The sequence below is a fragment of the Portunus trituberculatus genome, chromosome 35 (genome assembly GCF_017591435.1).
Source record: "Portunus trituberculatus isolate SZX2019 chromosome 35, ASM1759143v1, whole genome shotgun sequence".
In the NCBI taxonomy this organism is placed as follows: Eukaryota; Metazoa; Arthropoda; class Malacostraca; order Decapoda; family Portunidae; genus Portunus; species Portunus trituberculatus.
In genome coordinates, this window is record NC_059289.1 from 7,126,837 (window position 1) to 7,154,390 (window position 27,554).

At 43.9% G+C, this 27,554-nt stretch overlaps 1 protein-coding gene across 1 annotated transcript in view; it reads left to right on the plus strand.

The window, feature by feature from the left end:
• Positions 1-22,598, plus strand: part of LOC123513202 — a 27,971-nt gene extending 5,373 nt beyond the window's left edge. The window contains exons 2-28 of the mRNA XM_045270188.1: positions 2,624-2,678; positions 2,815-2,923; positions 4,422-4,545; positions 5,283-5,444; positions 6,296-6,337; positions 7,782-7,930; positions 8,529-8,751; positions 9,127-9,225; positions 9,915-10,055; positions 10,495-10,549; positions 10,900-11,030; positions 11,391-11,600; positions 11,951-12,079; positions 13,501-13,677; positions 14,008-14,132; positions 14,447-14,576; positions 15,161-15,310; positions 15,763-15,845; positions 16,088-16,241; positions 17,026-17,110; positions 17,234-17,382; positions 17,802-17,990; positions 18,388-18,524; positions 18,811-18,925; positions 19,120-19,242; positions 19,576-19,720; positions 21,025-22,598. Of these exons, the coding sequence (XP_045126123.1) occupies positions 2,633-2,678; positions 2,815-2,923; positions 4,422-4,545; positions 5,283-5,444; positions 6,296-6,337; positions 7,782-7,930; positions 8,529-8,751; positions 9,127-9,225; positions 9,915-10,055; positions 10,495-10,549; positions 10,900-11,030; positions 11,391-11,600; positions 11,951-12,079; positions 13,501-13,677; positions 14,008-14,132; positions 14,447-14,576; positions 15,161-15,310; positions 15,763-15,845; positions 16,088-16,241; positions 17,026-17,110; positions 17,234-17,382; positions 17,802-17,990; positions 18,388-18,524; positions 18,811-18,925; positions 19,120-19,242; positions 19,576-19,720; positions 21,025-21,083 (3,441 nt within the window). The 5' untranslated portion in view covers positions 2,624-2,632 and the 3' untranslated portion in view covers positions 21,084-22,598. The remainder of the gene's footprint in view (positions 1-2,623; positions 2,679-2,814; positions 2,924-4,421; positions 4,546-5,282; positions 5,445-6,295; positions 6,338-7,781; positions 7,931-8,528; positions 8,752-9,126; positions 9,226-9,914; positions 10,056-10,494; positions 10,550-10,899; positions 11,031-11,390; positions 11,601-11,950; positions 12,080-13,500; positions 13,678-14,007; positions 14,133-14,446; positions 14,577-15,160; positions 15,311-15,762; positions 15,846-16,087; positions 16,242-17,025; positions 17,111-17,233; positions 17,383-17,801; positions 17,991-18,387; positions 18,525-18,810; positions 18,926-19,119; positions 19,243-19,575; positions 19,721-21,024) is intronic.
• The last annotated feature ends 4,956 nt before the right edge of the window (positions 22,599-27,554 follow it).

The following is a 27,554-nucleotide window of genomic DNA, read 5'->3' on the forward strand; positions in this document are numbered from 1 at the left end:
AAATGCCTCGATACCTCCCTCTTAAAAGAAGACAAGTTGTAGGAATTTGGAAATACAGATGTAGGGAGGGAGTTCCAGAGTTTACCAGTGAAAGGGATGAATGATTGAGCGTACTGGTTAACTCTTGCATTAGAGAGTTGGACAGAATAGGGATGAGAGGAAGAAGAAAGCCTTGTGCAGCGTGGCCGCAGGAGGAGGGGGAGGCATGCAGTTAGCAAGATCAGTAGAACAGTTACCATGAAAATAGCGATAAAATATAGAAAGGGATGCAACATTTCGGCGGTGAGAAAGAGACTGAAGACAGTTAGTCAGAGGAGGGGAGTTGATGAGACGAAGAGCTTTCGATTCCACCCTATCAAGCAAAGCTGTGTGACTGGAACCCCCCCAAACATGCGAAGAGTACTCCATACAGGGACGGATAAGGCCCTTATACAGAGTAAGCAGTTGGAGGGGCGAGAAAAAATGACTCCTCCTCCTCCTCCTCCTCCTCCTCCTCCTCCTGTACAAGTGTTCATACATAAACATCACCACTTGTGTGTGTGTGTGTGTATCTACTTAGTTGTAGCAAACGGTAGGGGAACTATGCTCGTGCTGTCGCGTCTCTGTTATCCCAAAAAATTTCCAACTTTATCTTAAAAATTTGTATTGTTGTCACTTCGGTCACTTCTCTATATAACGTGTGTGTGTGTGTGTGTGTGGTCTCAACCGTACAGTCACGGCGCTTGTTCGTGGAATGTCGCGAAGTGTGTACGTGTCGCTAACATACTCAAATTGTGTTTGTGTATAGACCGAGGCGTCGTGAGGGGTGTGCATATCAGAGAGAGAGAGAGAGAGAGAGAGAGAGAGAGAGAGAGAGAGAGAGAGAGAGAGAGAGAGAGAGAGAGAGAGAAAGGAAGGCGATAGGGAAAGGACGATAAGATACCAACAGATCTATAAATAAACCTCAGCATCACAAAACATTCACTCTGTTAATTCCTGTAGCAGAAGTGGTGAATTGCGCAGAAAAAACAATGATGAAATGTCTGTCTTAGGTGATGTGAATGCTATTAGAAGGAATCCCGTCTGAAATACATTACATACTGATAAATCTTTCTCAGGCGAGTACGAAGGAGTGAAGAAAATTAGTGCTAGTTACGTAATCTACAGTGCTAATTACAGGTGACAGAGAAACACAAAGGAAGAACAAACAGGTGGCTATACTTTGGGTATTTAAAACGTGACACGATCCACACTAAAGTAAGAGGCAGAGGATAATAAAGGCAAGGTTTTCTCTCCATCCACAGAGAGAGAGAGAGAGAGAGAGAGAGAGAGAGAGAGAGAGAGAGAGAGAGAGAGAGAGAGAGAGAGACGGGTGGTGGGAAGCAGGATAAACATATTTTACTTTTACTTTCGTATTTGTCAAGACAGTGGGAGCCGAAACCGAAGCGTATCCCACGAACACTGCTAGACTGCACAGAAACTCTATCTCCATTTCAAATCCTCTCTATAAAAGAAGAAACTATATAACAAATTTACGTAATACCAATACCATAAATATATACAATGCTAATAAACGCAAAACATCAAAGAAAACATGGGTTCCAATACTCAACGCCACCCTGAATACGCTCGTGCATTTGTTGACACCCAGTAACCACGAGTGATACCGGTAGCTCGAGTAGAATCAATAGTTTACATACACGCACATGATCAAATCTCATGACTAACAACACCTGCTTGTCTTGTGTTTATGGGCTGAGTTTCGGGTTTGTTTCGTTACTCATTGGTGTCTTGTTATTTCTATTCTTATACCATTTATTTTCTATTTTATCTATTTCCCTATTTTGTTCCGCTATTCACACGCACCTGGTCTAACTTCATGACTAACTTGTTTTGTATTTATATAGGGCGAGTTTCGGGTTTGTTATATTATTCATTAGTGCTTTATTTTTATTTCTATACTATTTTAATTTATTTCGTTGTTTTGTTCAGTTATACACACACACCTGATCAGATCTCATGAATAACTTGTTTCGTATTTATGGAGTGAGTTGCGGGTTTGTTTTGTTTCTCATTGCTGTCTTGTTATCTTTATTCATATGCTATTCAATTTATTTCGTTATTCTGTTCCGCTAGACACACACACACACCTGATCAATGAGCCCGTATTTTGAAAAGCTTTGATCTCTCTCCATCACTACTTTTCAAAGGCTCTAGTTGAATATACTCGTGTTTTTAAGAATATTTTTATGGTTCTGGTGATAGACTGGCAAGATTTCTGGTTTATCAAGAAGAGAAACTGTCTTGAAAACCCGACTAGTTGTCTCTGTAGCCTTGGAAAGTTGTCGCAGTGAGTGACGAAGGCGTTTCTGAATACGGGCGATGTCATGACTAACTATACACCCGCTTGTTTGGAATTTATGAGATGAGTTCTGGGTTTGTTTTGTTATTCATGGGTGTCCTCTTAGTTTTCTTTATATTATCTTGTGTTTCGTTATTTATTTCTTTATTTTCTTATGCTCCTATATTTTTGAATAAATGTGATCTGGTCTCCTCTTTATATCAATTTTGTTTTGATCAATTTTCGTTTTGTATTTCTTCTCATTTCCTTCCACTGATTGTCATTTTTCTCTCTCTTTCTCAGCTAGACGTGATGGCGCGAATGTCAGGACTCCTCTTCGTGGCAATCCTTATGATAGGTAAGCGGGAGAAATGTTGGAAAATAAGTCATAACAATCCACAATCTTTTCAAGCCTTTATAATGCAGCACGAAGGTTGGTGTCGCTTACATCCAGTGCGCCAGTGAGGTTGTCTTATCAAGTGTAATTTCCCCAGGCGCGGTGTTGGAGGCTGAGGCTAACATTGACTTCAGCTACGTGGAGGATTTTTTCAACACGCAGCAGGAGACTATCGCGAAAAGACTGACTGATTTGAAAGAGGCCATGTAAGTCGCGTGAAAAATGAAACCCAACTCTCTCTCTCTCTCTCTCTCTCTCTCTCTCTCTTGTCCTCATTTTTAACAACGCTGGTCAATAAAAGGAGCTCTGACCCTCATCACTCTCCCCTTCCATATTCCCCCAACACTCATCCTTACCCCTTCTCTCTCTCTCTCTCTCTCTCTCTCTCTCTCTCTCTCTCTGTATGTCTGTCTGTCTGTCTGTTTGTTTGTCTGTCTGTCTGTCTTCTCTCTCTCTCTCTCTCTCTCTCTCTCTCTCTCTCTCTCTCTCTCTCTCTCTCTCTGTTTAAGGGCTAATCTAATTTCTCATCCCTAGTGACCCATATATTTCTCCCACTGACATGGTTCTCTCTCTCAAATTATTCATGAGAGTTCTCCAATTGCCTTTTTTATTGACCCTGGTGTTTTTTTGCCCCCGAGGAGGGAGGAGGAGGGGGAGGAGGAGGAGGAGGAGGAGGAGGAGGAGGAGGAGATGGGGAGAATGGGGGATAGGTAGTGTGTTTGCAGTATCATAGCAACTTGTTAATTATTGATACTGGAATGTTTCTGTGCTCTTTCATGTTTGTGTGTACTGACTCACTCACTGACTTACTGACTCACTATACCTCGCCTCGCCGGTATATGACAGTGACCCACATTCATAATTAGACCTTTGTTTACTCACTGCCCCTCCCTCTCATTCGACCCATGCACTCGTGGGGTTTTGTGTGTGTCATTATTCTCTCTCTCTCTCTCTCTCTCTCTCTCTGCATGGGATTTACAAATTAATTTTCCGGTTTCATGCTAACGTTTCCATTTTCCTTTATTAGTTACCTTTCAATCTCGAGGTGACTCTGTTCAGTTCTCCATTTTCTTTAGTTTTCAGTACGCATTCTATTATCTTTTTTTTTTTTTTTTCCATCCCAAAGTCTGGAATTCCACTTCTCTACTTTTCCCTCTAATTTGCTTCCACATTTCTTACGATTTATTGCTCTCAGTTTCATTTTTCTTCTTTTCTTTTCTGTGTATCGCTCTCTTGTTCCTTCTCTGGATTTTCTATCATACAAATTCCTTCCTTCCTTCCTTCCTTCCTTTTTTTCCTTTATTCATTCAATCTTTCTTTCTCTCCTAACCTTCCACCCTCTTCGTATATTTTCTCCTCCAAACTCTTTGCTTCCTCCCCTTTTCCTTCTTTTCCTAGTCCTGTTTCTGTTCTTCATTTTCTGTCCTTGTTTTTTTTTTTTTACTAAGTTCATTTATTCATCAGAAAGAAATTTCCTAAACAACAGTGAGTAAATAAATTGTGTGTGTGTGTGTGTGTGTGTGTGTGTGTGTGTGTGTGTGTGTGTGTGTGTGTGTGTGTGTGTGTGTGTGTGTCTCTCTCTCTCTCTCTCTCTCTCTCTCTCTCTCTCTCTCTCTCTCTCTCTCTCTCTCTCTCTCTCTCTCTCTCTCTCTCTCTCTCTCTCTCTCTCTCTCTCTCTCTCTCTCTCTCTCTCTCTCTCATACAGGGAGACAGGTTCGACGGCCTCAGTGAAAAGATGAAGAGTTACTTCAATAACCAGAACTTTTCCTCCGCCACGGCCCAAGAACTGCTGGCAGGATTGGAGGCCAAAGACTGGGAGAAGTTGGAGGTAAGCCACACACACACACACACACACACACACACACACACACACACACACACACACACACACACACACACACACACACACACACACACACACACACACACACACACACACACACACACAGTCTTGGTTTGTGTTTTGCGATATTGTTAGTATATTTTTGTCATGTTTGGCTAACATGGATGAGTAATGAGATGAGGTCCCGTGCTGATGGAGACATACATAAGTCACTGCATATGTACAGGTCGTTATGATGGCTTAGGATAACACTCACGCAAGTACAACACGCAGATACTACAATAGAGGCCTCCTTCCCACCACTCCGCCAACACACACAATTCTCAGAATTAACAGACCAACAAACCTATTGATTCACAAGTCCTCGTGAGCGTTTAACCCTTTCAATATCAAAAAGAATTTTTACCACGATTTTTGAGTATGGATGAACGATTTCATTTGCATTAAAAAGGATCTATGGAGGTCAAAAGATTAATGGCCACAGTCTTTGTTACATTAATCCCCACATAAGTTTCTAAAGGTGTATAAAATCGCCAAATAGTAACCAGAATGAATATGAAAACGCGGCATGGTACTGAAAGGGTTAAGATTAATACACACAACAAGTAATTTAAATTTATAAGCTGAACAAAGATTAACATTTTCCACACGTATGTTCTTACACATTGAGACTTTTGCATCACTTTAGTATTTATAACCCACCCTACGCTTTACTCCCTCAGCCCACGATGCTTAGGGGAATCTCAAGCAGCGCACTGCAGGACTTGGCGGATAAAGGAGGCATCGAGATCCCCGAGAGGCTGGTAAATGAGTTCAAGCGTTTAGTAATCATCAACATGACTGACGCGGAGGTGATCACGACCATCAAGGAAAAGATGCAAAAGGTAAGAAGCAATTGAAGTCGGGGCAATGATAGTTGATGATAATCCTAAGAGAAGAGACACTAAAGGGGCGTTGTCATACTCAATCATGGTTTTAATGACTAGAAGAATCATTGCAGTGTTCTAACAAACTCGCCCTCTCAATGTAACTGTTTTCAAAGGTCACAGACGATTGACGGGTTTTCAAGAGTGTTTTTTTCCGCCTTATAATGTAGATGTCTAGTTAATCTGACTCAAATATCCTAAAAATACTCTTGAAAACCCGTGTAATGTCAACTGGAGTCTTTTGAAAGTGGTGAAGGTGCAGTGAGGAAGTGTTTCAAAATACAAATATGAACCACAATTTCATACCACCATTAACATCCTGCAAACCACACCTTTATAGAATATTGTTACACTATACATCGTTCATTCCTCCACAAACAACCACGTCTGGACCATTTGTGTACCAGTGTAACCTTTCTTTCTGTGGTCAGTGAAACACCTACCTATTTATCTATAATATGAGAGCGGCAGATGGATAGTCGTCACTGAAACAGAACAATGATACACGGAAACAAGAATTCTGAAGCAGAGTGACTGTTCTGATCACACATGGAAAGCGGTAAAGGAATGAACAGATCCAAGCAATGACCAACTCTGCTTCATCCACCTGCTGTCCACTTTTATGACCAACTATTTAACTCTCCCGCCGAGTGACAAAAAAATTTCCTCTATTCTTAACTGTCTTATTATAGAAGACCTTAAAACTTACTGTTAACCAATCTCTCTCTCTCTCTCTCTCTCTCTCTCTCTCTCTCTCTCTCTCTTTTCTCTGTCCGTGCGTACTCATTAAAATCGATATATTTCTACAGTGCGCGAACTTCGGGACCGAAAGTCAATCGAGGACGTGTCAGGTAGAACATTTCTCTTATCCGCATGTTGATGTTAGCATTAGAACTGGTGGGTGAGGGTGGGAGGGTGAGGGGGAAGAAAGGTGAGGGCGATATGGGATATAGAAGGATGAGTATCGTATATCGTAACCGCAGGACCTGAGTGTGCATGACTAAATAAGGAAGCGTGCATGAGTTGTGTCGTGCATGAAGGCATACTAAAGAAAAACAGCATGCACTATTTAACATAAGTATAGTGTGAAGTAACTATAGTGTCATGGCGCCTTTGTGGAACATTATGGCAGAGAAGCTAATGTGAAAGCGGGATGAAGAGGCCAAGAGAGATCGTGGCCTTATACTGAACCCCGGCACGGCATTGAAGGTAAACAAACTCCAACATGTTACCAATGAGAGCAAAAGCGCTCTCCTCCCAGTGGATTCTAATTAGCCTAGACTGTCGTATCACCGCAGCAGCAAGACAGAGTAAGTGTTAATGCGTCACTGTTTGGAATTCATGCAGTTTGGAGAATTCTGAAATATTAGGAAGAGCTGACGTGTGTGTGTGTGTGTGTGTGTGTGTGTGTGTGTGTGTGTGTGTGTGTGTGTGTGTGTGTGTGTATACAACTCCAACACCGGATGAGATGTCACCATTCCTACATCAAGGTAACCATTATTTCTGTGTGTACGTAAACTCAAGACTCACTGATGCACGAAACCACACCAGACAACACTGCTCCACCTTCACCACCACTGTCTTTACACACCATTCATTGCCTGATGTAGTTATTACGTCTTGTGTACAAAAGGTCACCGCTTCTCACGGGCAACGGTACTTGACCACCGCCACGTCTATTTTCACCTCTTGTCGTTGCAATCACGAGCACCTCTTGCCGGGAAGTGACGGGGCCGAGAGGCAGGGAGCTGAGTGACGCTGATGGTCTTCTGGCGGTAACAAAGAGGTGCTGCTCACCTGGACATCGCTAAAGCAGCCACTAAATCACAACGCAAAGTGAGTATTGTTCCAAAGCCAAGTGTTCCTGTGTTCAGAAGACTAACATGACGAGTCACTGCCTGTCCAAAAAATAGCGGACTCTTGTTACTTTCAATATCCTTTCCTCTATCATAAAAACAGTGAATTTCATCTTTATCACATTATCATAAAAGGAAAAATCTCTTGCTTTATGTATTTCTCTATAAACGGGATAATAAAGCAATAGGGAACTCAGTAAGAGACCGCCGAAAGGTAAATATGCGTCGGCAAGGCTGCGGTATATCAGAAGGGAAGGGAGGGGAAGGGAAGGGGAGAGGAGAAAAAGGAACAGAAGGAAAGGGAAAACTAAGGTAAGGAAAGGGAATAGAATGGAAGAAAAGGGAAGGGAAAGGAAGAACAGGAACAGGAGGAGAAGAGAAGGGAAGGGAAGGGACGAAAAGAAGTGAGTAATGAGAGGGAGGAACCTTATCTCCACAGCTGAAATCACCCGAGATGAGCGCTCTGTTGATGCGTCTTGGCCCCATCAACTCCTGGACCACAGAGAACATTGAGAACTTCGGGGAGACAGGCCTGAACCTCCCCGTGTGCTTCGACGACACCGGCAACAAGGAAGTGCTGCAGAAAGTGTGAGTGAAGGAGACTCGTACGATCACTTAACTGTTAGCAAACCTCCTATCTAACCTTGTTCTTACTGTTAAACTTCCCAGTCCTCTTCTTCTTCTTCTTCTTCTTCTTCTTCTTCTTCTTCTTCTTCTTCTTCTTCTTCTTCTTCTTCTTCTGCTCCTCCTCCTCCTCCTCCTCCTCATTATCAATATATCCGTAATCGCAAAGTGTTCCATTCCACATTTTCGTTACTTATTATACGATGCATCTCTCTGGTCTAATGATGAGAGAGAGGAGTAGGAGCAGCATCTTTTCAGAGAGGCGATCTATTGGAGTGTTTTACGTTGCAGTTTCTTATTGGTTGAGCATCACTGTCACGTCAACGGGACACTGAGTTAAACTGATGTACAAACGCCTCTTTTGTTATTCAGTTCTTGTTGTCGGTGTTATTGGCGTCACTGGTTCGTGCTGGGGAGTGATTCTTGGGTGGCAATAAGACCTACTCACCACGGGAGGGAGAGTGGTGATACGTTACTCTTAGGTACTTCACGGGAGCCAACAAGGCCTGCTCACGATAGGAGAGAGTGACGGTGATATGTTTGTGTTTGATTTCCCTCACAGGCTGGACAAGGTGAACAAGTGCGAGACGACCAGAACCACCGGGTGTCCTCAGTTTGAAAACCTCGAGGAGATCCGCTGGCCGGTCACCTGGAGGATAATGGGATCCCCTAAGAACTGGGAGGCCGATGAGTTGGGAGACGTGAAGATTTCTGAAATACCGGAGTTCATGGTTCACCAGGTCAACGGAGACTTCATGAAAGGCATCAAGGAAAAGCTGATCGAGGTAACAAGTGACAACGAAATGATCCTTTTTTTTTTCGTTTTATGTTGCCCTTGGCCTCCTTTCCCCTCTTACAGAAAAAATAACAACTCTGGAATTCCCGGCATACTTCTCTGTTTCTTTCTTCCTGTGACCTGAACCGTTTCAAGAGGGAGGTTTCAAGACACTCAACTTCCAATTTTCAATTAATCTTTTACCTTGCTTTATGAACTGGCACTCTTAAGGGTCTTTTTACGAAATATTTGCTTCCTTGGCCAGTCAATGCCATTCATACATAAAAAAAGTCGAGTCCATGATTACATCGTTTACATGATTGTTTTTAAAGGATTTGGGTATGACCTATACATTTTCTGAACTATCTCTTCGTCCTTCCTGCAGCAAGAGGACCTCCCCACTCTTGACTACCAGGAGAAGGCTGAGGCGTGGATGACAGCGCTGTGTAAGACGGAAAACTGCAAGGATATGTCAGCGGCGAGAGTGAGTCATTTTACTTTAGAAACAAACAAAGAAACATATCAACCTTCTTGCAAATCTGAGAAAAATGAATGTCACAGTGCCGGGACGCAGTTTTACCTTGAGTTTTGGGTATGATTGGACTATTTTATTTACATTAGAAGGGACTATGGAGATCACACGATCAATGCATAGAGTATTCATTATTTCAATCCCCACACAAGTTTCTGAAGCTGTATAAAATCACCAAATAGTGACCAGATTTAATATAAAAGCGTATTATGGTACTGAAGAGCTGCGCGTGTATTGTGTAGATTCTGAGCACTCACACAGAAACAAAAATCGAGTGAAGTGAATTTCCAAACCTGTATGTACTGATCTTTCTTTTTCCTTTATTTCTTTTATGCTGTCTGTTATCTAATTTCTCTTGGTCATCCTCTTCATTACTCCTTCCTTCTCCACCTTCAATTCAAACATGGCATTGTGGTATCAAGATATGTGTCTCAATTCTCTAGGTCCTCCTCTATAATACTCCTTTCTTCTCTCCTTCTCCTTTCCCTACAGATGAAAAGTAGCAATGCAGAAGGTGTGTATCTGATTATCCTCCTCTACTGTGTTCCTTCTTTCTCTCCTCTTCCTTCTCCTTTCTCTACAGATCAAGAGTAGTAGCAATGCGGAAGGTGTGTATCTGATTCCCTCCCTCTTTTCCTCAGATGAACACGTGGATTAAGGATCTATCCAAACTGCGGAGCGCCCTCACTCCCTCGGACGTTTCCCCCGAGGCCAGGAAGGACGAGACTCTCATGGAGGAGCTCCGGCAAAACGCACTCGCTAAAAAAAAAATACGGGCAGAGGTGAGAGGTGTTACTTCTGCCAGCATTACTTCCGCCATTACTAATATTATCACTGTAGTAGCAATAGGAATAGGATGCTCAAATCTTTCTTGGTATATGAATAGCACGGATATTTTGGTTAGCTCGTTACTGTTGTTAGAATTGTTATCATTATCATTACTGTTATGGTTAGCACTTGCGGTACAGAAGCAGTAAAATGTCACTACATACCATAAAACACTAATGATGAAAGAATCTGAATGACGGACACTGAAAAATGCTGAAAATAATCGAGTTGGGACAGCTATTATGTGTTTGAGAGAGCGGCTTGTTCCCGTTGTCTGGAAGCAAGAATATATGTTTCCTTCTTATCTTCTGCGGGGTCATGTGGTCATCAGATTCACGCGGCACTGAACAACACTAACAACATCTTGTCTTATTTGCTTCCTCTCCTTTACAGGACGCTGCCATCATGCTGGAAACGATGCTGGATGAACAGACCTTGAAAAAGATAGGTGCGTGTGATGGCAAGGGCAAGGACTGGTTGTAATGGAGGAGAAGGAGGAGGAGGAGGAGGAGGAGGAGGAGGAGGAGGAGGAGGAGGAGGAGGAGGAGGAGGAGGTGGAAGTGGAGGTAGAGGTGGAGGTGGAGGGAGGTGGAGGTGGAGGTGGAGGTGGAGGTGAGGGTGGAGGTGAGGGTGGAGGTGGAGGAGGAAGAAGAGGAGGTGGAACTATCACTATCCATGCATGAGTATATACCATGCATGCAATCCCACACACGATGGCCCAGACAAAGCACCACACACTCACGCACACACATCGTCCACACCCTTTTACACACATGCAATAAATGATCCACACGGCAGGAGGCAAGCTGGCGGCGTATGCTCCTGCGGGCTACCTGGCGAGCAAGGCAGAGAACAAGGAACTGGCGACGGTGCGAAGCGAGCTGGCTTCTACCCTGGACATGGTGCGGGGCCCGGAGTATGAGGCAAAGGTAAGGCACACTGGTATAGGATCTCCCTTCTCCTTAGCTTCTTCTTGCTTTCGTATTTTCTTCCTCAGGTTTGTTTGGTTTTGTTTAAGTTCCTCAGCGCAACAAGAACATAAGAACATAGGGAAATAAGTGAAGCTTCAATAAACCACCAGATCTACACGTGGCAGTCACTCTATGAAACCTGGTGACTATTTCCACTTATCATCCCCGACCAGAAATGTGCCTCGTCTTACTCCAACGCCTCTGAAACCTGATAGATGAATAGATGCACTTTTCTTTCCTTTCTCTACCTAGGGCACTTAGTAAATGGCCAACGATAAGCAGGTGAAATGTATCGTGACGCGTAGTAATTTGCCGCAGGTGAGAGCTGCCCTGAAAACTGAAATGGAAGCAGCATACTCCAGCGCTAATGACTTCTCGATAACCAGCGTGAATGACTACCTGGAGCCCTTCCTGAGGCCCAATCTGCTCGTGGACCAGAGCACAGGGACGCTTCTCAACCTGGCTAAAAACGCTGACAACAAATTTATCAACCTCGACTCTTATCAGATGCACGTGATCGCTAACAAGGTGGGTGGTGTGTCTGTATGTCGGTAACTTCTACTACTACTACTACTACTACTACTACTACTACTACTACTACTACTACTACTACTACTACTACTACTACTACTACTACTACTACTACTGCTACTACTACTACTATTACCACCACTACTACTATTATCATCACTGCTACTACTGCTGTTACTGCTACTACTGCTGTTACTGCTACTACTACTACTAGTTCTACTACTACTACTACTACTACTACTACTACTACTACTACTACTACTATTACCACCACCAGTATCACTACTACTACTACTACTACTACTACTACTACTACTACTACTACTACTACTACTATTTCTCAACAGATGTCCTCATCAGACATGAAGAACTGCCCGCCCAGCTTGTGCATGAGTCTGCCCAGCTCCTCCATGAAGGACTTGAGCACTTCCTTCCTGGCTGAAATAACTCGGGATTTGAGTGGAGTGAATACGGCGGTAAGCAATTAACGTTGGTAGCGCTAAGACGGTGTGGCTTGGCGTCTGGATTATCTCTCGCACTCACAAACACCTTGGTATTGGTGAGAACTGTTTGGTGTGCCCTGGCTGACACCGTCCCAGAGTTTGAGTTTAAGACCAGTATTCTGAAACGCTTCGCTCTCTCACTACGTCTATTTTCAAAGGCGACAGGAATTATCAGCCCAATTCTCAAGACTTTCTTCTGTCAGGAATGTAGAAAGGTTATTATTTTTTTCGTATAGAACTGTAAAAAAATGTCCCATAATTAAAAGCAAGTGTAATTTCAGGTAAAGCCTTTTGAAAGTTTTTTTTTATGTAGGCGAGAGGGCCAGTCAAGGAAAAAAAAGAAAAGAAAAAGAGAGATAAAAACTTGAATGCTGGTTCTCACGGAGATAAGTAAAGAATTAGCCAAAATTAGGGAGCGAATGTCTAAATACCTCCATCTTAAAAGAAGTTAAGTCGTAGGAGGACGGAAATATAAAGGCAGGTACGGAGTTCCAGAGTTTACCAGTGAAAGGTATGAATGATTGAGAATACTGGTTAACTATTGCGTTAGATAGTCGGACATAAAAAGGGATGAGAAGAAAAAGCCTTGGGTAGCTGGGCCGCAGGAGGAAGAAGGTATGCAGTTAACAAGATCAGTAGAGGAGTTATCATGAAAATAGCGATAAAAGATAGGAAGAGATGCAACATTTCAGCGGTGAGAAAGAAGCTGAAGACAGTCAGTCAGAGAGTTGATTAGACAAAAAGCTTTTGATTCCACCCTATCGAATAAAGCTGTATGAGTGGAACTCCCCCCAAACATGCGAATAGTACTCCATACAAGGATGGATAAGGTCTTTGTACAGAGTTAGCAGTTGGAGGGGAGAGAAAAACTAGCGGAGACGCTGCAGAACGCCTAACTTCATAGAAGCGGTTTAGCAAGAGATGAGATGTGAAGTTTCCAGTTAAGATTATGAGTAAAGGACAAACCGAGGATATTCAGTGTGGAAGAGGGAGACAGTTGAGTGTCACTGAAGAAGAGGGGATAGTTGTCTGGAAAGTTGTGTCGAGTTGACAGATGGAGGAATTGAGTTTTTGAGGCATTGGAAACTACTAAATTTTCTCTGCCCCAATCAGAAATCTTAGAAAGATCAGATGTCAGGCGTTCTGTGGCGTCCATATTGGTGTAGCTTTCCTGAGCCCGTACAGGGTAAATGACTCGCGGCAGTAATAATACACGTGCATCGTGGTTATTACATCTCTCGGGGAGACTATTCTTATATTTACAATTCAGGTCATAATGTTTTTCCTTTTTCCGTCTCACAAATCTGGGAGTCAATGCACTCTCAATCTTTTCAAATTATATCCAATTCTAAACTGATCGTCACAATAACGTCTTTTGTGCCCTTCCCTCTTAGTGCTTACTGGGCGCCAAGAAAATGTTCTCCGAGAAGACAACTTTAACGAAGACAGACATCGAGAGCGGCAAGGCGTTCCTGCAGTGCATGTCATACGATGACGCAAGTAAGGTGGAGACCAGCGAGATATTCGACGTAATGGAGGCGGTCACCAAGGAGGACTTGTCATGGGCAACAGTAAGTGGTTGCCACTCGTGTTTCTCAGTCACGGGGCACCTCCGCCACTACTAATCCAGACAAATGCAATCTTATGTAGCACATTTTAGAAAACCTCATATAGTGCAACAGTATTAAAGGAAACTTTCTTAAAAAAAAAAAAAAATCAAGATAACAAGATATAGGACTTTAGAAAATGTTATGAGTGTGAATGCAAAAGATGAACTAAGGTATAGGTTAAGTCTGGATAAAATCATGTAACTTTATTCCGCCCCAAACACAGCTGAGGCATCTTGCTCTAATGTTATCCACCGTGTTCGATTATCATGGCTGTTCCTCCTCTCATCACAGTGCAGAGCGTGGAAGATGAAGATTATGGAATGGGCGGAGGAGGAGGGTGTTGAGGAGGAGTTTCTGAAGCATCGGTACCTCGGGGAAATATCCAACATTCCGGCTTGTGTCCTCGCCTTGTTTGAGTGAGTTACTGCTATGTACGAGGAGCACGGGCCAAGAACAACATAAATAGTGAATAGGAGAATAGGAAACCTTTTGATGTACCACCTCCAAAAAGAAAGGTTAAAAAAATCGGGAATAGGTAAAACAGATGGAAAAAGCGACAGATGAGGTAGAAAACATTTTACTGATAAGTAGATTGATACGCAGATATTTCACTAACCACGACACACGGAACACAACATAATCCCAATGACTGACTGAAAAGTTTACGGAGTACAAATATGAGACGCTCGTAGTAGCAATGTTAACCTTTTTACTTTCCTTCAACACTCAGGCAAGATTTGTACGACCTGAACCCGGAGAAGAAGAAGACAATCCTATCCAGTCTGTGCAACTCCAAGAATTACTTCATCATCCCGAAGGAAGCGCGAGGCAAAATTGTCAACCGCCTTTACGCTGACGTTGTAATTATGCTATTGTTGTTTTCTTTAACCCCTTCAGTACCATGACGCGTTCCCACACTCATTCTGCTTACTATTTGGTGATTTTATACAGCTTCAGACACTCATGTGGGGGACTGAAACAGTGAAGACTGGCATTAGTCTTCTGACTTCCATAGACTCTTTCTAATGTCAATAAAATGGTTTAATCGTACACAGATTTCATGGTAATAATGTGTCCCAGCACTGAAGAGGTTAAGCCAGGCACACTAACCTTGGACAATGGGAAAAAAATATAAAAAAATAACTAATATCACAAGCTTGCAAGCTTGCAATTGAGAATCAGAAGAACAGTGGCTAGAGAGAGAGAGAGAGAGAGAGAGAGAGAGAGAGAGAGAGAGAGAGAGAGTGTGTGTGTGTGTGTGTGTGTGTGTGTGTGTGTGTGTGTGTGTGTGTGTGTGTGTGTGTGTGTGTGTGTGTGTGTGTGTGTGTGTGGAGGGGAGAGAATAGGTATAAGTCTCCTTTCCATAAAGTGCTATTCTGGTCTCATACACACTTCCTCTTGTCCATGTGGCTACTCATAACCTGCATTTTTCCCCCTTCTACAGAGACGAGGCTGGGGAAAGGCAACGGCCAATGACGGACCCATCACTCAATGCAGCATCAATAATCTAAACTCGTGCTTGTTCGACCTCAACCGTGACATGCTACGGAAGATGGACGACGCAGCTACGGAGGAGTACGTGCAATTGCTTGAGGTTAGTTGGAGTCACACACACACACACACACACACACACACACACACACACACACACACACACACACACACACACACACACACACACACACACACACACACACACACACACACACACACACACACACACACACACACACACACACTGAAGACTTTTAAAGCAGGTAGGTTCTTTACAAACAACCTTGTAAACTGGTTCTCAAATAGAATGGTAGATGAATAGAAATAATGGTGTTATATAGTGTTGAATATTTGTTGGTTAGGGAACTATAGAAGAACACTAGACAGACTTATGAATGAGGAGAACAGGTGGAAATATGTAGGAGGGTGTGTTTTATTGAGGGACAACCACATGATGACCTGGCGACTTCTTACAGATTCCTTTATGTGTTTAGTTCACAAAGTTATCCTCGCCATCACCAAAGTGACAAACCTCTTCCTCCTTCATTGCAGACGTCACTGAGAGAAGGAATACCTGACTGTGTGAGCCAGGACACCATGGATGAGGTGGCACAGATGATCAGGAGGGTTAAAGGGTACGGTTATCCATCCTCACGTAATGATACACGAAAACTTACACAGGCAAACTTTAACAGCAAACTTCTATCAGCAAACTCCTATAGGCCGTGTATTGAACAGATGGCCCCTCCCCAAAAAAAAACAAAAAAAAACACAACCAACCAACCATCCACCCAACTAACCAACCAAACACCCATCCATTAATCCATTCACCCACGGAACCCTTCCCTCACCCACCCACTCACTCCCTCACCACCAGGTCTCCGAAGAGCTGGAAAACGGCTGAGAACGTGAGTTGCATTCTGGACACTTTCTCCTCCCAAGGCATTACAAACATCGCCTCTGAGCTCCCCGCGGACGTACTTATCACCACGGGTTGTCCTCAGCGCTCCAGCCACTTCATGTCCATGCCGGTAAGAGAGAAAGTTCGTAATTTTTAAACATTTCTGTGCTTCACCTCCACTATTTCAAAGGGCTTTAATTTGAATTTACACTTTTTTTTTTAAGGTGCTTTTGAGGTTCTAGAGGCAGAGTGACAAGATTTCTACTTTATCAACTGGAGAAACACTCTTGAAAATCCCGCTAATCATCTGTGGCCTTGGAAAACAGTCATGGTGAGAGATCAAAGCGTTGCTGAATAAGGACCAGAGAGAGAGAGAGAGAGAGAGAGAGAGAGAGAGAGAGAGAGAGAGAGAGAGAGAGAGAGAGAGAGAGCCTGTATTCTGAACTTTCAAAAAGGCTCTAGTTGAAGTTATCCTCCGCACATGATTTAGCAATAACGTTGAAAATCACTCTTTCTATTAGCAAATCACAGAAATGCCACTGAATGGTTGCTTGAGAACAGAAAAAAATGACACTCTAGAAGTAACCCTGGAAAGGAATAGGTAAGGAAGGGAGAGAATACCGAGAAAGAAAATGACTAGAGAAAACGAAGCAAGTGTAAGGGGAACGCTACTAAAACTTCAATGAGGTCATAATATTCCAATTAACACGAACATCAAAGTCTCTATTGTAAGCTTAGAGTACAATATCGATAAAAAATACCACTGAAAGAGAAAATAATAGCCTTAAAATCTTGCTAACTATGGTTATAATGGAGAAAACAAACCAAATAAAACGATCGCACATCGCCAAAGCTTGCTAGAAACACTCCGTAAATCTTCGGCACAAACGATAAAGAGTTTGATCTCGTTTCAGAAAGCCTGCAAGGAAGCGAGCATGAGAGCGATGAAGGCAATGAAGACCAGGAAGATTGAAAAGTGCATCAAACGGAGGGAGACTCGTGAGTAGAGAGAGAGAGAGAGAGAGAGAGAGAGAGAGAGAGAATGACTACTGCTACTGCTGCTGCTGCTGCTGCTGCTACTACTACTACTACTACTACTACTACTACTACTACTCTCTCCAGTGGGCACGGGGGACAACATGCGTGACTCCATGATGTGTGGCAACGCGGCGCGCATGACGCAGTCGCAGCTGGAGGGGATGAAGAAGGAAGACGTCATGGCATACCTGGACAACCTGGTGAATGAGGACCTGAACACTGGGAAGGCCAAGGTACACACACACACACACACACACACACACGTCACTCTCTTGACACTATGATACTATAATACTTGATACTATCTTGAGACTGATTAGTAAACAATGATATGCTTCGTGGTACAGGAGCAATGGATGTGACGAAGAGGAGGAGAAGAAGGAGGAGAAGGAACAAGAGGAGAGGAGGAGGAGGAGGAGGAGGAGGAGGAGGAGGAGGAGGAGGAGGAAGAGGATGAAAAGGAGGAGGAGGGCAAATAAATAACCATGAATGCTAAAAGAAAAAGGAATCCACAGCAACAGACATAAAACAACAGAAAGAGAGGAGAAATAATCAAAGAGAACACCCTGCAGTATAACCTTCACATCACAACTAACTATTTTCCACATTTTCCTTCCTTCACCTCATCACACTTCCCCGTTTCCTATGACAGGTGATTCTAGCGAAGGTGAAGGAGAACAAGGAACTGAAGGACATGAGTAGCAAGGAGCTGGCCAGTCTGAAGAACGCGTGGGAGGGACTCAGCAAACAGGACGTGAAGAACCTGCCCACTCTTACCGCCACGGAGAACCTCGAGGTCTTGTACCAGCTGGGGATGACCAAGATGCTGCCTGACGATGTGGTAAGTGGTGCCCTCTCCTCCTCCTCCTCCTCACACACACACACACACACACACACACACACACACACACACACACACACACACACACCTACTTTTTCATATTTATTTTCTGTTACTTTTACTTGAAATGAACAAAAACTGACCTAACATAACATTTCTTTTTATATTTTGAACTTATTTTCCACCGATTCCCGTGAAAACAAGAACAATACCATATACTCTCCTCTCTCTAAGATAAACTCTCCCTGAACTGCATAGGACTGGCAACTAAGTGGGCCTTTATTGTTGTTGTTCCCCTTGGTCAGCTTTCATCTCTTACACAAAAAGACAAAAATAAAAGAAATGTTCCTTTCGATTAAAACTTCCCAAGGCTAAGACACACACCACCACTCCACAGATGGCAGCACTGAGGGACAAGATCGTGGCGGAGAAGAGCCCAGGAGAGATGAGTGTGACGGACGTGTTCCTGCTCGGGGATATTATATGTCACTTCAACCAGAGCCAGACTAGCAAAATTCCCAAGGACGTGATCAAGTAAGTCTCTCTCTCTCTCTCTCTCTCTCTCTCTCTCTCTCTCTCTCTCTCTCTCTCTCTCTCTCTCTCTCTCACTAATAAAGTCCTCCAGTTGAACGTTCTTAGAAATAACAGTTTTCTTTCTAATTACCGTTTCCTACAATTAAATCCTCTCATTAGTACAACAGTTAATAATGCTCACAAAACCTAATCGTGTGTGTGTGTGTGTGTGTGTGTGTGTGTGTGTGTGTGTGTGTGTGTGTGTGTGTGTGTGTGTGTGTGTGTGTGTATGTGCGCGCACGTTCAGGAAATGCGTGAGTCATCTGGGCATGCGTGACTGCAAGACCGAATACGGGACGCAAAACCTAGCGGAGGCGGTGAAGAAGGCGTATGGCGACGTCGAGAACTTCGATGCTCCTACGGTAAGCTTTTCCTTTTTCCCCTATTCTCTCTCTCTCTCTCTCTCTCTCTCTCTCTCTTGATATAATAGGAAGATAAGCAACCAGTAGTGTGTGTGTGTGTGTGTGTGTGTGTGTGTGTGTGTGTGTGTGTGTGTGTGTGTGTGTGTGTGTGTGTGTGTGTGTGTTGTGTCCTTCAGCATCCTTCCCTCCTTCAGGTACACGAGATGAACCGTCTGGTCAGTGGGCTTAAACCAGAGGACCTCACTGCCTTGCCTGGGGACGCCTACATGGGCTTTACTCCGGAGGGCATCAGTGAGATTGAACCGGACACTCTAAAGGTTAGTCTGTGTTTCTCCCGCTCCACTGTTCCCTATACCAGTGTCTCTTTGTTTCTCTGTGTGTTCGTATTCCCTCTCTTGTTTCTCCTCTTTCTTTTTTTTTCTTTTTTTTTTTGTCATGCAGTATGAAAACTTTTGAATAGGCAAGGTCAGTGTCTTTAAATATCTGCCTATCTTTATTTTTTATCTGGTTATCTATCACAAACTCATAAGGGCCAATACACACACACACACACACACACACACACACACACACACACACACTCTCTCTCTCTCTCTCTCTCTCCTTTTCTTTGTGTAAAACCAAACCGAAGACCGCGCATTCCGTCACAGGTGATGACTGTAGCGCAAGCCAATAATCTGGATGGCAAAACCGCCGCCGCTGTCACCTCCGCGCAGGCCAGAGTCCTTCCCAGCGAGGTGAGAAGCGCCCTCAGCAACGCAAAGTCGGAGCAGCTGCGTCGTTCCAGTGCCTCAGGTGAGCTGCTGACCACACCTGACCGTCTGAATTGGCACACGTACCACACCTTATCAACTCTTCTAATTGACTGTCCTCAGCTTCTCCCATCGCCGCATTGTTGCATCTCTCGCTATCTTCTATTGCTATTTTCACGCTAATTGCTCTTGTGACCTTCCTAATTGCATGACTCCCATCCTCCCATCGCCTCGCTGCACAAAAGTTTCTAATTTCTCTCACCTCTATTCTGTCCATGCAAGAGTTAACCGATATTCTCAGTCACTCATTCCGCGGACCTTTCTTTTTTTGACCAATATTCTTAATCACTCATTCCGCGGTCCTTTTCTTTGACTAATATTTTCAATGACTCATTGCCGGTCCTTTCTTTTTCGATTTTTTACCAATATTCTTAATCACTCATTCCGCTGCCTTTTTTTTTTTTTTTTTTTTTTTACCAATATTCTCAATTACTCATTCCACGGCCCCCTTTTTTTTTTATTGTAAACTCTTGTAACTTCTTGCCTGCGTCTGTATTTTTTTTTCCATTTCTATGACTTTAATCGAACAACATAATGGAATTCTTCAGTTTTAAGCCTTCTAATCTGTCAATCATTTTACTCAAGGCATTTTTTTCCATAATTCTTTAAAATTTTTAGATATTATTTTTGTCCTTGTATGGTGAATACTTCTCAAGCCCGAAAGAGACAAAATTAACATCGTGCTCTTTCTTAAATTTCTTTTCCTCTCTTTTTTCCCTGCAAAGAGAAGATTTCCACGTAGTTCTGAATATTAACGAGTGGTCATAACTGTGCAAAGGTTAAGAGTGGATCAGTTACCTGGTTTTGTTACTAGAGCTTCAGAGGACGAGATGAATTAAGACCATAAAGACAAGGCAGTGGAAGTGAGTGCAGATAGTTGCTAGACTTGTACAGTAACCTCCAGCACCATCCTGCCTCCTCTGGTGTCGCGCGTCACTGTGCAACATTCAGGTGGCGCGAGTGACGAATAAATGTCCTGCTATTCCTCTGCTATTCCTCAGTAATTACGACTTTAAATTGTCAAGCAGCCTTCTATTAGAGCTTCAAGGATTACACCATCAATCTTCACCGGGTCTTGGGCTGCATGTTCGAGGAAAAAAGAACATTAAAAGCAAAAACCCGACTTTAATTTACAAGCACTCTTAAGTAGACTTCTTGCTCTGTTCTTGACCGTCCGTGTATTTATAGCTTAATCAAGAGAGTCAGTTACCAGAAAGAACGCAGTAATTACGGACAATTCCCAGCGAGGTTTGGCAAGTTGCCCAATTTGTCGTGTCTTCCTTTCAGGATTGTCAGTGCCGCAGGTTATGGGTGCTGTGGTCGCCGCCTTGCTGTTCCTGCTGTAGGCACCGTCATGAGGGCGGGTGTCGGGTGTGTCCACGTGGCCACGGGGCGCCTAATGGGTGGAGCAGCGTCCCATCCAGCGTCATGTGAACACTCAGCCCAGTTAGGAGGTTGGAGAGCCACGGTAGAGGGAAGCTTCAATCTCACGTATTCTAGTATCCGTTTTCTTTAAGCATATGTAGTTAAGGACGCAACGCCAACGGTCCTTGAAAAACGGTCCTGAACAACGATTAACACTACTACTACTATTACTACTACTACTACTACTACTACCGGTAATGCTGATGCTTCTAGGGAAGATAACGAAGTGGACATCCTGATAGCTGAGTATTAACTCCTCCATCCTACGGTCCCACACCCAAATTCGTGTAGCTTCTTCGTATGTTTGTACTTCAAAGTGCCTTAGTAACTTCTGACGCAGCCGCTTGATTTAGGTGTGCACGGCTGCGTCAGGAGTACTCATTTCCTATCTTCTTTCTCGTCTCTAAATATCGTCTGCGGTAGGAGAGTCATCCTTCTGTCACTGGGATCTTAGCTTAGATTACAGAGATATACGCTAGTCATTTAGTAGACATACTAATTCCTGATAATAAATAAACTCTCCTTAAAGAAACATTACACAACTGATATGCTAAGGTAGACACTCAATGATCCTCAACTGACTACAAAAACCTTGGTCTCCTGTCAGTACAAATATACTTTCTTTACCTGCTTTCCATCTTGTCATTCCGTCGGCTCTAAAATATGACTTTCCTTTGCTTCCACTCCGTTAAAAATTTGCAGCACTAAAAGTTCTACATTACATGTCGAATCTTTTCTAAAAACAACAAAGCTTTCCCTCTTTTCATTCTGTTCATTCATTTCCTTTCCATTTTGCCTTTCATCACCTTCCAATCCTGTTGACATAAGATGCATGATTTCATTAACTTTCCCTTAATTCCAAACTTGACACTAAGAATCCTACATCATCTACTGAATTTCCCGTCTTTTCATAATTTCTTTGTAACTTCATCTGTCATTCTTTCGATCTTATCTTTATAGCAGGAATCACGCTGGAAACTCACATTTTTCCCTTTGTTAGTGGCTTGCATTTCCACCTCAACAGGCAGGACGAAAAGAGTGTTCTGTTGTGTCTTTGATTTTGCCGAACATTGTCTCACCATTAAATCAAAAAGCTAATGAGGGATGGAGAGAAGAGACAGCGAGCAGGAGGAATACAAAGAAATAACAAACAGCAAAAGATGAGGGAGGATATTCATGAAAAAAACTACACTATCTGATGAAAAGGGAGAAAGACGCAGGATGATAAAAAGGGACATAAGAAAAGAAGGGAGAGGAGGAGGATGAGGATGAAGATGAGGAGGAGAAAAGGGAGAATCAATGCTGGTTTGTATAAAAGGCACGAAAAAGAACAGAAGAACAGCGTCCGTCTGACCTTACGTGATCTCGTCCTCCTGTTCTCGTGAGTGATGCTTGTACAGGTCACGAGTTGAAAGCCAATACACATTTTTAAACTATCTTGTCTTTCTTTTCCCTTTTCTCCGGGCCGTCTGTGCTCGTGTGGGAAATAAACTGAAATAAAATAGTGTCCGAGTTTCCACACACACACTTATAAGACCCGAGACAAAACAACGGCCGTAAAGAACAAGCAAAGATGACGGTCAATAATGAAGTTGGAGTGAAGATAAAAGAGCAATCAGGTAATGGGAAAATAATACAAACGCGACACGAGCACTGGTGATAAACGTCGAATAAAACTGTAGAGAAAAAATGTTGTTCAGTCGCGCTTCTTTTTCTTTACCTTAACTGCAGCAGCGACAATGTCTTTCTCTCTCTCACGTGTTGGAGTCAGCGGTGGTGGTGGTGGTGGTGGTGGTGGTTGGGGGTGGGGGAGCGAGGGGGGTGTAGTGTTGGTGGTGGTTTCTCACGACAGGGGCAAAAATGTGTTACCCTTCAAATAATATTAAATTAATTTCGTTACAGATTATCAATTATCTTTCTTTGTGTTGCTCTATAATTTTTCTATCTTGTCAATTATTACCATCTGGAGCTTCGAGAAGAGACTTAACGTTATAAGAATATTGCTAATAACTTTAAGAATTGTTTACTATTACGTTCGCATCCCCCCTCTCCTCCCCCCCATTCTCTCTCTCTCTCTCTCTCTCTCTCTCTCTCTCTGAACAAGATATCGTTTTCGCAGGAGAACCAAAATAAATAACAGTGTTGTCAGAGCCCCGAGGTTGAGATAACAGATGAGACAACTCTTGAGCGAGGCGCGGGCTGCGGGGGGAGACAGCATTGTGAGGGTCGGGGCGGGAGCTGGGATGGGATTGGGCGGGGCGGGGCGGGGGCGGCATGGCAGGCGAGAGCGTGGCTTTGTGAGAATGATGGACGCTTTTTCAGAGGCCAGGCAGGAAACGCAATTACTCATCGTCTTGCCTGCCTAAGACTCAACAAAGATGGCCATTAGTGGGTAGCCCGGGCGAGTCATGCTGCTCCTGACTGCCACAATGGACTCTGTTTACCCGGAGTCTCCTCTGGCTAGCGGCTGACCTTGAGTATCTGATTCATTGTGGAACTCTCCAGCTTCTTTGCATTCCTCGACCTCTGAAGGTAAGTAGGTAGTGTGGCATAGTGCGGCGTGGTGTGGCAGTGTCCAGGGAGGCTTTCTCGCAGGGAGGAGAGGCGAGGTATACAAAGACTACTTAATATCGCTGTTGTGGTGTTGCGGTGCAGTGTTTGTGTGGTCGCCTCGTCTCATTATGCAGCCTTCCCTCCATCAGAGTCAAGGTGAGGAGCGGCTTGACGTGGCTGCGGGTGCCAAGGTCTGTGTGGGCGCCGTGTCTTGGGTGAGAGTTGCGGGGTGAGGGAGAGGAGCGGGCTGGAGTGGAGGGATATAAGAGGAAAGGTTGCAAGGTGGTATGTGGGCTGAGGTGTAGTCCTGCAGCCTGTGAGTGAACGCCTGTCACACATATAGTCCCGGAGCGCCTGTGGATGATTGATTGATTGGCTTTTTGTATGCGTTTTGTGGGAGGAAGCGACTCGAGATGGTGTCCCAAACATAGCCCGCCTCGCTGCCCCGCCAAGAGAGTCGCCTCCAGTGGCCTCATACATAATGCTGTCAAGAATAATGAGAGGGGGATAGAAGAGTGAATCTAAATGTACCAACATGAACTTCGCGAACAATGATGGAGTCTGAGCACTCATTAAGAGGAGAGTAGTGAAGTGCACGCCTCGCTTAAACAAGAGACTACGTAATGACTTAGATATAAATCAGAACTGCAGCAAGGAATGCTTAAAATCTGACACTAGGCTGGTTTACCACGGCACTGCATACGCTGATGGACCGGTAAGGCGCTTCAATTAAGATTAGATAAAGGACATTTCTCAAAAATTATCAGGATATAAAAATGTAAAAATAGATCGACGTATTTACTCGCACGTGGCATTAAAATCAACATAAAACAAGTTAATTTCCTAAAGATTATCAAGAACTATAGATAAGAAAATATTTGAAAGGACAACAACCAAAGCGTCTCGAAACGACGCTGATATATTCACTGGTGACAGAAAACCAGCAAAAAAAGTAAAAGGACGAGACAAAGACTGTTTCATCAAGGGTAACATGAAGACAGACGGAGGCAGAGGAGGGCGTCAATCAGAAAGGGAGTCCAGACATTCACAGACAACAACCCTCATTACATGGACAAGAGATGAGATAAGAAAACACATCGCTTAAGCAGAAAAGAAAGGAAGAGGAAAAAAAAACGATGCTCTTCTCGTCAAATCTACTCCATAATTTACGCTTCGAGGTTTGATCTGTTCACTCAAACATTCATAGAAAAAATCCCTGGACAATAGAGGAGGTAAAACGCATCGCTCAGCCCGTTCACTGCTTGTTGGTATATCTCTCCTTAATCACTGACCACTCAGGAGCAATAGTTTTCGTTCCAGTCACCTCCAACCGTTATGTTGACTAGATATTGCAAAACTTATTTCTTAACATAACATCTCCATCTTCCTTGCATGTGCTTGTCAAGATTTCGTACATTGCTTTTAAGGTTGCGAATTGTTGAGAAGAAAGAAAATAAGAGCTTTCCTTGTTAAATCTATGCCATAATTTACGCCTCGGGGTCTGACCTGTTCACTCACACGACGCCACGCCGAGACACACCAAGAGGGACACCACAACTTAACAAATTCGCCTTCATTATCTCCACGAAGCTCAAACAGACAGTCAGACTCATAATTATACTGCAGCCCCAACGAGTTGAGTTGAGGTGGAAATGTCCTTGTTTGGAAATGAAACTGTGGTGAGGCGCTGTGGTAATTTGAGGTTGGTGTCTTTTAAGGTGTAAGTGTGGGGACATGAGGAAAAGTGTGTAAGGGTGTGGGAGTGTGTCGGGGTGTGTTCGAGAGCCTGGGTAGGTATTTGAATGCGAGAGAGAGACTGAAGTTAAGGGTTGGGTGTGGCCGGGAGAATGTAAGAATGCTGTCGGGCCGTGTGTGGACTGTCAATCTAATACTTATAGAGAAGGAAAAATCCAGCCAACCTGCTGGTGTAGAGCAAAACTTTATCTACAGGAAAATAAGAAAACAAACAAATAAACAATACACTTACCGATACAAAACTGAACAAGATTATGCGTAGTACAAAAATACAAAAGTACTTCGTCAAGTTAAGTGGGGCAACTGTGATGCTTGAAATAAGATGATGACGGAGATAGAAGAATGCGAATGAAGGAAAAATGAGAGAAAGAAAAAGACTTAAGATAATTTTGAAACACTTCTGCTCCTAATGTTCACTAACTTTTAAAAGGCTTTAATTCAAATTACATATGTTTTTGATGGTGTTTTAATGGTTTTAGTGACAAATTAACAAGATATCTACATTCTGAAGAAGAACAACGCTCTTGAAAATCCGGCTGACTATCACTGCTGCCTTTGAAAATGGTCATGGTGAGAAAGCAAAATGTTTCTGAGTACTGGCTTAGGTTAGATGCATATCAGGGAGCGTGAGGCAGCAGGGTAGCGTGATGGAGATAAGAAGCGGGTTGATGTGGGTGATGTGAGAAGAAGCGCGGGTTGAGGCAGCGCAGGAGCCAAACAGGTGTCTCGCAACAACACTCGCGCCTCGGCTAATACACCAAAAATTACTATCATCTATTTCGGTCTGAGTGCACACCTCCTCTTTTCTTTGTTACCGGGGCCACGCATGCGCACTCCCGGAACAAGGGCGTAATCCAGCGTGAAATTACCGACGATAACCTCACAGGGCGCAGGCCGTGTCAACAACTTTTTGCGTTTCACTCTGCGTATTGTGCGGATGATGTAGTGCAAGATTGTCCTTAATGGTTCAGCGCACAACACTACTAGAAAACGTGCCTAGAGGCCTCAGCGGCGGAGGACGGTTGTAGAAAACGAAGGTGAGGATAGGAAGCATGGTTAGGATGATAAGAGGTGAGTGTGTGGAGGCGCCATCACACCACACCCTGACTGACGGCTCCATTATCCCCCTCCCTTGCTCACGACACGAACGTCCCGCTCAGATAACGTTATTTACCATTATATCTCATGCCTATTCATTATCAGCCCTGGACGTCCTTATTTTCTCCCGGCAGCGGCTCAGTCCCACCGGCTAACCCGATAATCTGCCGCCCCTCTCACGCCATAGGCCGCGGGTTTGTAGACGCTGGCCGAGAGGACGCCGTAATCAGGGAACGGCAGCAGAGGTGGGGAAGTGAAGCAGCGCAGACACCATGAATGGATAAACACACACACACACACACACACACACACACACACACACACACACACACACACACCCGGTAGCTCAGTGGTTAAAGCGCTGGCTTCACAAGCCAGAGGACCGGGATTCGATTCCCCGGCCGGGTGGAGATATCTGGGTGTGTCTCCTTTCACATGTAGCCCCTGTTCACCTAGCAGTGAGTAGGTACGGGATGTAAATCGAGGAGTTGTGACCTTGTTGTCCCGGTGTGTGGTGTGTGCCTGGTCTCAGGCCTATCCGAAGATCGGAAATAATGAACTCTGAGCTCGTTCCGTAGGGTAACGTCTGGCTGTCTCGTCAGAAACTGCAGCAGATCAAACAGTGAAACACACACACACACACACACACACACACACACACACACACACACACACACACGCAACACAGACATATGGTTGTGCATTAACTCACCCAAATCCGTAAGTAATATATATCTTGCATGCCTAAATAAACAGACACTTCTCTATTTTTCCTCCTACTAATTATTTACTAGCGACGCCCACCCAACGCCTACACACACTGCCTTCCTCACAGAAGACACACGGGAGCAGAGAACATGAGCAACACTCAACGCCCTCACTGCACTGTGCTGCCTGCTCTCTGTCTACGCCCCTGTCTCTCTACCGGCAATCTCTTACACTGGGCAATCCATGACAGTCTGCCCTTCCTTCTTCCTTCCCTCACA